The sequence below is a fragment of the Protobothrops mucrosquamatus genome, unplaced genomic scaffold, assembly GCF_001527695.2.
Source record: "Protobothrops mucrosquamatus isolate PMUCROS unplaced genomic scaffold, P.Mucros_1.0 scaffold_199, whole genome shotgun sequence".
NCBI classification, from domain to species: domain Eukaryota; kingdom Metazoa; phylum Chordata; class Lepidosauria; order Squamata; family Viperidae; genus Protobothrops; species Protobothrops mucrosquamatus.
In genome coordinates this window covers 933,069-943,669 of record NW_015386275.1, presented here as the reverse complement: position 1 = coordinate 943,669, position 10,601 = coordinate 933,069, and the positions used below count along the sequence as shown (strand labels likewise).

At 40.8% G+C, this 10,601-nt stretch overlaps 1 protein-coding gene across 1 annotated transcript in view; it reads left to right on the top strand.

Annotated features, from left to right (window-relative positions):
* The window catches only part of COL6A2 (collagen type VI alpha 2 chain), an 80,137-nt gene that overhangs the window by 43,195 nt on the left and 26,341 nt on the right, over positions 1–10,601 (top strand). Inside the window, exons 17-21 of the mRNA XM_015825529.1 lie at positions 1,097–1,159; positions 1,962–2,024; positions 3,267–3,317; positions 9,216–9,251; positions 9,696–9,758. Coding sequence (XP_015681015.1) covers positions 1,097–1,159; positions 1,962–2,024; positions 3,267–3,317; positions 9,216–9,251; positions 9,696–9,758 — 276 coding nt within the window. The remainder of the gene's footprint in view (positions 1–1,096; positions 1,160–1,961; positions 2,025–3,266; positions 3,318–9,215; positions 9,252–9,695; positions 9,759–10,601) is intronic.

The window sequence follows — 10,601 nt, the reverse complement described above, 5'->3', positions numbered from 1 at the left end:
TTTCAGCAGGCAGGACTGGCCTAGGGGTAATTTTAAATTGGTTTTAATTAAATTTTAGTAGTGCGGCCGATTCGAATATTTATTTTTAATTTATCTTAGATTTGTATTTTGTGTAATTGTTTTAACTGGCTGTAAGCCGCCCTGAGTCCTCCGGGAGAAGGGCGGGGTATAAATGAAATAAATCCTAAATCCTAAATCCATAGTGTGCATTTAAGGAAATATAGTCTAAAGACTGCAAAGCTATCGAATAGAAATTGTTCCTCCTTATTTGTTGTTGCAGTGAAATTTTTTTGGGCCATTTCTGCAGCATGAGATTCTAAGTCTCTGGTGCAACCCAAAGTTTGAAGTATAATAGAGCATGAAAATTGAATTCTGATGAACAATAAATATTTCTGATTCCTTGTTTTGCAATAATCATTAAATTAATTTTATAAGGATTGACAGTTGCTTGTCACCATATGGTTGAATGAGTTCAGGTTTATAGGCTTGAACTGTGAAATCAGTTATAGCTAAAACAAGGTTGATAATATATAAGCAAAATATTTCTGTGATATTCTAATATAAGTAGTCCTTGACTTAGAACCATTCATTTAGTGGCCATTCAAAGTTACAGCAGCACAGAAAACAATGAATTATGATCAGTTTTCAGCTTATGACCATTATAGCATTCCCATGGTCATGTGATCAAAATTTGGGCACTTGACACCTGGCCTGTATTTACGACAGTTGCACCATCCCGGGGTCAGGCGATCACCATTTGTAACCTTCCAACTGGTTTCCAACATTCAAAGTCAATGGGGAAATCTAGATTTACTTAACACATGATTCACTTAACTGCAGTGATTCACTTAACATTCACTGGGGCAAAAAAGGTTGTAAAATGGGACACAATTCACTTAACAACTGTCTTGCTTAGTAACAAAAATGTGGGGCTCCATTGTGATTGTAAGGATTACCTATATATAATACAATAAATAGGCTCATTTCCACATGTTATGACTTAGGGTGGCCTTACTCTCTAGGTAAGCCTCTATATGTCTACAGAATCTGAAGTGAGGGATAGCTCTGACTGTTCATCTCACATTTTGTTTCACAGGGAGATCAAGGACCACCAGGCCAGCGTGGTCCACCAGGTCCTCTGGGCGAAAAAGGAAACCCTGTAAGTTTATCTAAGCACATTTACAGGATACAGCCATTAACTTACTCCCTATGTTGTTGCTTTCCAAGGAGCAGCAAAATAAGAAAATAATACATTTTCTTCCCTGTGCAAACCATTTCAATCAAGAATAAAACTCTTACTCTTTGCTTCTTGCTATAGATTTCACTTGTCCAGTTCTCCCTATTTGTCCAGCTCAGTGTCACTATGGTTCACACCATCTCTGGGAGGATCAAAAATCTATTACTCTTATTTTGTTATTTACTAGAATTGTCCATAATGACCCAAGAGAATAAACAATAATAACACTTCAAATGATGTGCTGTATCTGCATTTCAACTTTGGGAAAAAGTGTTTTTTGAATTTTTGTTAATGTATATTTCTCTCTCTCACTTACAATTTGAGTATAATTTTTAATCATGACAATAAATATTATAATACGGAATGCAGTTCTTCATTTAAAAAATGATGCACATAGCAAACGATCGGGGGAAAAAACAAAAAAGTTCAATGGCTAGGCCAGGGATTTTAGCATGAGATTTGATACTACAGTATACTAAAGTGTGGTCTCTAAATGTACAAAGAAGCAGTGCCTGAAAATCTAGAGTGCCTTCATCTCAATTCTGTTGCCTGTCATGGATTGGCAGAAAGCAGATGGAAGGAAAAACGACTGGCTAAATATGAAAAAAAGTTAATATAGAGACCCCCTTGTAAATGGAGGAAAGGATGTTGATCATGGGATCCTAAATGCTAAATTCATCTCTATATTCCATCTCTTTGATTTCTCCCCACTTCCTGTTTGCAGGGCTCAGCTGGAGATCCTGGGAGGGAAGGTGAAAGGGGCGACATGGGGCCTAAAGGACCCAAGGTAAGACCTGTAGCTACCAGAAACAGACTTAGGTTTGCTCTGGTTATTTTTATAATATTTATAACTTGATTAAATCAGCTAAAGACAGCCTTATTTTAAGACTGCCTATGGTCAAGAATGTCTTCATCATTCTGCCTGTCTTTCTTGAAAATTCAGATTCATAGCATTCTTAGTAAGTTGTTCATTATCTTTCAGCCAGTATTTCTTGCCAACTAAATTGGGTTCTTCTATACCGCTTGCTCATTAAAGGCCTATTAAACCTAAAAGGAAAGTCAGTTTGATATAATGATTGAGGGTAGAAACAGGAGACTGTGAATTCTAGTTCTATCTGAGACCTGAAATCATCTGAGTGGTTTTGGGCAATCACTCTCTCCTAGCCTTCGAAATGAGAAGCCTAGGAAGAAGGAGGCAGTGGCAATAGCAAACCACTTCCAAAAAACCTTGCCAAAAAACCTGCAGGGAATTTTCCAGACAGTTGCCAGGAGTTAGTGCTGATTTAAAGATGCATGTGAATGCACATACATGCCCACATGCACAAACACACACACACACACAAATAAACAAATTAAAAGGCCAGCCAATTGTTTTTTAATGGCGGTCATGAACAGACTTTTGTGTTGTTTTTTATAAATTTTGGTGAGGATGGGTAGATAATGTACACTTTATAAATAAATTAAAAAAATATATCAATATTAACTATGATTTCTAAAATATTAATGTTGACAAACATAAAATTGGTTAGATTTTATACTTCTTATTGAGGTTTTTTGAAATTATACCTAGTAAGAAATGTTGTGATTTCATTTTGAATTTAAGTTTTCTGCATTGTACTATGCATATCTTTTCAGTAATTTTGATTTTTTTTTTAAGTGTCTATCTCTTTTGGTAATTTTTTCTTCTGTTTCCTGGCATTTCCATCATTTATTATTGTATGGTTTCTCTATCATGGAAATTATTGATGGAGTTGTATACCATCTATAAAATATATGGTACTAATTTTCTTTCAGATTATAAAAGAAATCTTGGTGTAAATTTTATGGAATTGGTGATTTCATGGATGTTGTGATATAATAACTCCATGTAAGCTGTCCAGAGACATTAGAGTTAGTGGCATACAAATAATTGTCATATATAAATAAAAAGAGCTAAGCAAAATTGTCATACAGATTAGTAAGAAGCAAACTTCTGGAGTCATATATGAAATGTTTGAATTGTGTGTTTATTTTCTTGTTTTAATCATAGGGTGATAGGGGAAGACCTGGATTAAGTGTTCCTGGTCCCAGGGGACCCCGGGTATGTTTTTATGACATGACATATTTATATTAATTGCTTAATATGAAAAACACCATTAGAAAAGTTCATTTTTAATCCTTCCAAGACGAGCAGTTTCCTGGCTGGTTTAGAAACTAAAAATCTCTCTTTCTCTGGGAAGGCAGTCATTTACATTCACATCCTTCTCTTTTGAACTTCTTAGAATGATCCTGCAACCAAGCAGGAGAGTGGTTGACTGACAGTTTAAGGAAATACTGCCAAATTTAAAGCTGTAATAACAATGTCCTTGCAAGGCATTTTTATTGTGAAATAGAAAAACACAAGTGAGCCCTTATCCATTTCTTAACACTTACTAAAATAAACAGAGTTCCCCCCCTGCTTGCTGCTACCCAATATTTTCTAAAGAAATGAGTAGCCTCTTCCCATCTCTTTTGCTCACATCATGGACAAGTAAAATAAATGAGCTGAAAAATATAGCAAAGCATTGATTAAAAACATACAACAGAAAATAATGTTCTAACTGAGCAGTTTCACAATGATTTTCTTTTACAAATAGATGAGGGAATTATCTTTGTAACGGATTATTTCAAATGCAAATCCATTAAAAAATGCAAAATTTTTAATACTTCTATGGAATAGCAATTAAGAAAATGTTTTATAAACAATTAGCATACTGTATACTTTAAACTTTTATTGTGTTTAAGCCATATGCATTCGATCCAATGTCCATTGACAGAGAAAACACTGACAGATCATACTTAGCCATAATAGGTTCTGTCAACTCTGCCTGGCTCGGAAGAAGGCGAGCTCCGGTTGGCTGGAAATGGACTGGTCACAGGGGAAGGGATGGGATGGGGGGCAAACCTACACCTTATTTTCATATCCAGCAAGCACAGTGATTTGAGAGCTGACTTGACTTTACTGCAACCAATACTCTTAGTAAAAGAACCCTAGCTTTAATCAAATGGAGTCAAAGCCTTTTTTTCCCCTAAGAGATCGGATTGGGGCAGGTCTGACATTAAGCCAGCTCTATGGTTGTGGTCAACCTGGAGAGGAAATCGCCTCTACCATGGGCACCATGAAAAGGATGTCAGTTCAAGGCAGCAACCATGAAAAGTTCAAGGCCTGGGGGGGGGAAGCATCCTCAAAACCCCTCCTGGAGGGCTGGATCTATCCAGATGGCTGGGAGAGGACAACCCAATTGGCCAGAAGACATCTTGATCAGATGCTTCCAAGATGGGCTAAGTGACAAGGACTACAACACCTGCATTTCCAGAGGTGCCCCCGCCAACCTCCATGGCTGGTATGTCCTAGCAGAGGAAGTGGAAATTGACCTGCCCTGATCCAGATACTGGTTGAGTGGTGGATGGCAAAGATCCCCTGAAAAGAAAGAGGCCCAAAACCGGAGCCATGTGAGCATAGCCCACATCACCGATCCACTGGCTGCTTCAGGTATGGGAAGGAGGGGCACTGAGCTGCCGACTGCTGAACTGCACACCCAGCCCAGAAAGCAAATCAGGGTCCTGCCCAAAACCCAGTGAGCCCATGAAACTGCCCTGAAAGGAGTAGAACTCATAGAGTTCACCCCATCCCCCAAAGAGGGCAAGAGAACTCCGACTGACCTGATGGGCAGCCTGGTGGAAAGCGAATCAGACTACAATGATGATCCCTTGATAAGTTGCCTGGTCAACCCAGTGACCATCTCCATAGAACTGGTGGTTCAATCCTCAGGGCAAAAAGGGAGCCTAGTAGCCCTCCTGTACTCGGGGTGCACCAGATGCATGGTAAGATAAGATAAGATAAGATAACCTTTATTGTCATTTTTATTGGTCAGGCCTGCCCTAGTCAAGAAACTGGGTGTGAGACTGAAACAGCTTAAAGTGCTCATAGCTTTTTTCCAGCTGGAGGGTTCAGTGGTGGGGGCAGCAACATTTGTTACTGAACCAATAGAGATGAGGGTGGGCATACAGATGTAGACCCTAAGCTTCATCGTAGCCCCTGGAATGGAAAGGACTCTTGTGTTAGGACTGTGTTGGCTCCAGAAATGGAACCCCTGTGTGAACTGGAGGAGAGAGCTGCTAAAAATCGAGCTTGCCGGCTGTGAAGAGGGAGAGGAAAAGGGCCGTCAAAAACCTACCCCGAAGCTGCAGCAGGCGAAACCGAAAAGGGAGATGGGAGTAGCTGCCAAAGATCAGCCACAGGGTGACCCTCGGATCTCCAAGGAGTACTAGTCATTATGGGACATCTTCAGTGAGAAGGGTCAGACACACTCCCACCCCACCAGCCAACTGAATGTGTCATAGAAATTGTATCGGGACTCAAACTACCCAAACCTAAATGGTATTTCATGACCCCTAGGGAATTGGAGGAATTGTAGACTTTTATAAACAAAAACCTGAACCGTGGATTCATCCAACCCACCAGACTAAGGGTAGCTGCCCAGTACTGTTTCGGGAGAAGAAGGATGGGTCCCTTCATCTATGCGTTGACTATCGTGGGCTTAATGCTGTGTGTGTGGAAAATGTTTACCCACTCCCCCTCATGAAGGATATGCTGGCCCATTTGGCCAAAAGAAAGGGTCTTCACCAAGTTGGATTTATGGGAGGTGTATTACCAAGTGAGGATCAAAGCAGGGGATGAGTGGGAAATGGCTTTCAATTGCCCCTTCCAATTCCAGGTCCCCTGTTGTTTTGTTGCAGCTAATAAATGAAAATGAATAAATGAAACTCTGCATGAACACCTTATAAGAGAGTGTTAGTTTACCCGGATGACATTTTAATCTATACTGAGACCATGGCAAAACACGTAAAACTAATCAGAGCTATGGTCAAGATAGTTGAGCAGCTGAAATATATGCAAAGCTGTCCAAATGTGAATTCTACCAGAGTAAAATCGACTATCTAGGCTACCACATCTTCCACAAGGGGATAGAGATGGACCCCAAAAAGGTGCGGGCAGTGCTGGAGTGGGCTCCTCCCCACACCCTGAAACAACTACAAAGTTTCCTGGGATTTGTGAACTTTTACCACCAGTGCATCCCCTTATTTGCCCAGATAGCCCTCCCCATCACCAACCTGCTAAAGACAAAAGGGGAGGGGAAACCCAAACCCAGCCACCCACTTAAATGGATTATGGAATGCCAGGCTGCATTTGAAAAGTTTAAGCGCTTGTTCACAGCAGAGCTGGTGCTAAAACACCCAGACCCCAACCCCCTCTTCGTCATTCAGGCTGATGCCAGTGATATTGCGGTGGGTGCTTTTACGGGAAAATGAGCAAGGAGTCCTGCAGCCCTGCACCTACATTTCTAAAAAACTAAATGAGACAGAGCAGAAATGGGCAATTTGGGAGAAGGAAGCCTATGCAGTACGCTGGGGGCATTTTTAGAAGGAAGGAAAGCCCTGTTTGAAGTATGGACTAACCATAAAAATTTAGAAGCATTAACACAGACACCCCTGGAGACTCTTGCTGAAATAGGCTCACTGGGCCCAGTACTTTAACCGATTCAACTTCACGTTAAGGTACCTCCCAGAGAGAGGAACTTTCTAACAGATGCTTTATCCAGGCTGCCACAATACAATAGTTTAAAGCTGGAGGTGATTAAACCATCATCCCCTCCAGGCAACTGGTGGTCCCAGACACCATCCAGGCACAAGCCAAAATGAAAACTCAATTAGCTGATGATTTAAAGGGTATCATAAAGGCAGCTTTGGAAGAGGATGAGTGGTTCCAAATGCACAAGGGAGAATGTACAATGCAAGATGGTCTAGCTTGCATGGGAGCTAAACTATATGTCCCACAAAGCCAACGATTAATGGTCCTACAAAAAAGTCATGATTCAAAAATGGCAGGGCACTTTGGCTTCGTAAAAACCCTGCACCTAATCAAGCAGCAATTTTGGTGTCTGTCACTGAAAAAGGACATAGAGAGCTATATGGCTAATTGCCCTATTTGTGCCTCTGCAGGGAAGGAAAAACACCCAGACTTCTCCAGCCAGTGGTAGGGTCCAAAGCCCCATGCAAAAAGATATCAATGGACTTTATTATAGAACTGCCCAAAAGCTTGGGGAATACAGTGATCTAGGTGGTAATCTGTTGTCCCTCAGCACGCACTTTGGCTAAACTAGTCATGCAGCACATCTATCAGCTGCATGGTGTTCCAGAAAGTATAATCTCAGATTGCAGAGTCCAATTCATTTTGCAGCTTTGGCAGGAGTTCCTAAAACTTTTGGGGACCAGTCAGAGGCTCAGCTCCTTGCATCATCTGGCTACTAACAAGGGGTGCGAGAGAGCCAGTGGCATCCTGGAGCAGTACCTCAGAGGTTATTTTAATTACCAACAGGACAATTGGATGGACACTCCTCCCTTTCATGGAGGTTGCCTACAATAACTCAGTGCACAGTAGCACCAGGTTCACTCCATTTAAAGTAGCCAAAGGGCAAGACTTTGTATCTATCCCTGAATTACCTCAGGCCACCCCATTGACTGTATCACTGAAAGATTGGGTTGCCCAGTTACAGAACACCTGGCCAGTGGTGAGAAAAGTTATGGATGAAGCTAAGGAAGCATACAAAAAACAGGCTGATAAAAGGGCAGCAAGCCAAAGGACTTTAAGTTGGGAGACAAGGTCTATCTCTCTACCAAATTCCTACAATCTAGGCAAATGTAAAAAAAAATTGGGACCAAAATACATTGGTCCTTTCCCCATCAAGAGGATTATTAACCTAGTAACTGTAGAACTTGAGCTGCCAAAAATGCTTAGATGTGTACAATCAGTATTTCATTGTATTCTACTGAAGCCAGAAATCACATCTTCCTTGTGTCCCGAATTGCAATCACCTCCCAACCCCATTATGATCGAGGGAGTACAAAGTACATCAGTACTTTGAAGTCAAAGTCATTTTGGACTCTCACATACATCAGGAAAAAACTCAGTATTTGGTAGTCTGGAAAGTCTTTCCTCCCTCAGAAACCACTCCCAACATATTAAAGCCCCAAACTGCTTTAAAAATTCCATGGCCAGTACCCAGATAAGCTGCATTGAACTGTTTGCTAATTGAGAAATTTTGTCTATCTCTCCCTCCCCTCTCTTTTTTTCTTCTTCTGCAAGACCAATGTCCCTGTCAAGGGGGGCATAATGTCAGCTCTGCCTGCTCTCACAGGCATCCTGCCATCAAAAGAAGAAAGGGGAGGATGAAAGGGGGAAGAAGGGGAGAAGAATGAAAGGGGGAAACATGAAAGGGCAATAAAGCTTTGTGTGTACATGATAGGAAATCGGGAGGGGGGCATGACAGGTGAGAAGGATCAGAGCAGCCGGATCCTGGATCCAGCATCCCATGGCCAGGCAGCCTGAGAAATATGCTGATTACCCTCAAACATCTCAGAGTTCTCAGAGCCTCTTGGTGAGCTCCGGTTGGCTGGAAACTGACTGGTCATGGCGGGGAGGGATAGGATGGGGGGGCAAACCTACACCTTACTTTTGTATCCAGCGAGCGCAGGGATTTCAGAGCTGACTTGACTTTACTGCAACCATCACTCTTAGTAACAGAACCCTTTGCTTTAATCAAATGGAGTCAAAAGCTTTTCTTTCCTAAGGGATCTGATTGGGGCAGGTCTGACAGGTACATTATATGTTATGTGAACCAAGCCAATTGTGATTTATGCAATGATTATTAACTGTGATTTAATGTGTTATGATGGATTCAGTTTTTTGGAATGTTGTTCATCAGATATTTTACTACTCACATTCTTTGTTGAAACCAAGGGAAATTGCTTGATTCCCTTGGCCTTCCAAAAATTATGTTTGTCTGTCAACGAATCTAATTAATTTATTGATCACCATATGAAATTTTATACTTCCTTATATTTGAACAAATCTATGGCAAGACAAAATGAAAATTGAGACACTTTTCTCTCTTTCTAGGGTGACAAAGGTGAAAAAGGTCAGCCAGGCCCAGAGGTACTATATACTTATGTACTTGCTTTTGCTAATAAATTGGACATTAGGTGATGTCCTATTATTTTCCTTCACTTGTTGAGGAACTGGTCCTTGAAGCAGCTAGGAGAACTGGCAGGAGGAATGTATAGGTGGCATCCATAGTGGAGTTGTTCTGGGGTCTCTTGAGATGCCAGTAGGATCAAAAATGAGCCACAATATTAATACCAGTGTTTCTCAACTCAGCAACTTTAAGAGGCATGGACTTCACTTTTCAGAAATCATCTCCTGCTCAGATATTCTTCCCGTGAACTTCTTTTTATTTCAATTTTGCTTAAGCCCTTAACTGAATCAGGCAGAAATCTCTTTCTGAAGTAATAATAGAGGAAAATGAAGTACTGAGAAAAAAATAGTGAGCTATAGAGGAAAATACAAAACAATCTCTTCTTTATACCATTTTTGAGATAGGGTGCAAGAGGTGACCTTGCTCCAAAAGGACTTAAAGGGAAAAAAGGAGAGCCGGGCGATGATGTAAGTAGACTCTTGATCTTACATTCTCTAAACTGTTTAAGCACTTTAACCATTTGAAGGGTAATTTAAGATTCTCATTTAAAAAGCATTTCCTGTGTGCTCTTCCACTGCACTTTGGCTTATCATGGATTTAGATAATGATATGCTGATCTTTCTTAATAGTAAACTTACATCTTTTATAAACTTACAGCTTCTTTCATAGGCTTTAAATTATACTGTTGCCAATGTAATCTTAAGAATTAGAACATCTCTTACATTTCATATATAATTGAATATACACAATTATAAGTATTGTAATGTAGATAATATGCATATCATATACTTATGACAAGGAGATTTAAACCAGGGGTCCCCAACTCCCAGTTTATGGAAGCAGGGCTTTTTTTCTCATAGAACGCCCAGAACGGAGTTCTGGCACCTTTTTTGGATGGAACCTTGTAGGGTAGGCAAGGCGGGTTGTATGAAGTATGTGAGTTCTGGCACCCTTTTTTTTTTTTTTTTTTTTACAAAAAAAGCACTGGGTACCGGGCCGCAGCATGCCAGAAACTGGTCTGCGCAAACAAGCAAAGCCCCATCCGCGGAACGCAGGCAGTACATGAAACCACGCCCCCTTTGGTCCTCTTTCTCCACAGAACTGGTCCCTGGTGCTCAAAAGGTTGGGGACCTCTGATTTAAACACCAAAGAACTTATGGTTCCAGATTTCTCAGGCCTGTGATTAAAATACAGATGTGAAATTTACTATATGAGATTCTGGGGTACCATGCATGTTTCCTGCAATGGTAATAGTATCTGAAGCCTGTTGAATTTTCTCAGGATTCTTTAATGAATCATAGGTAGAACCT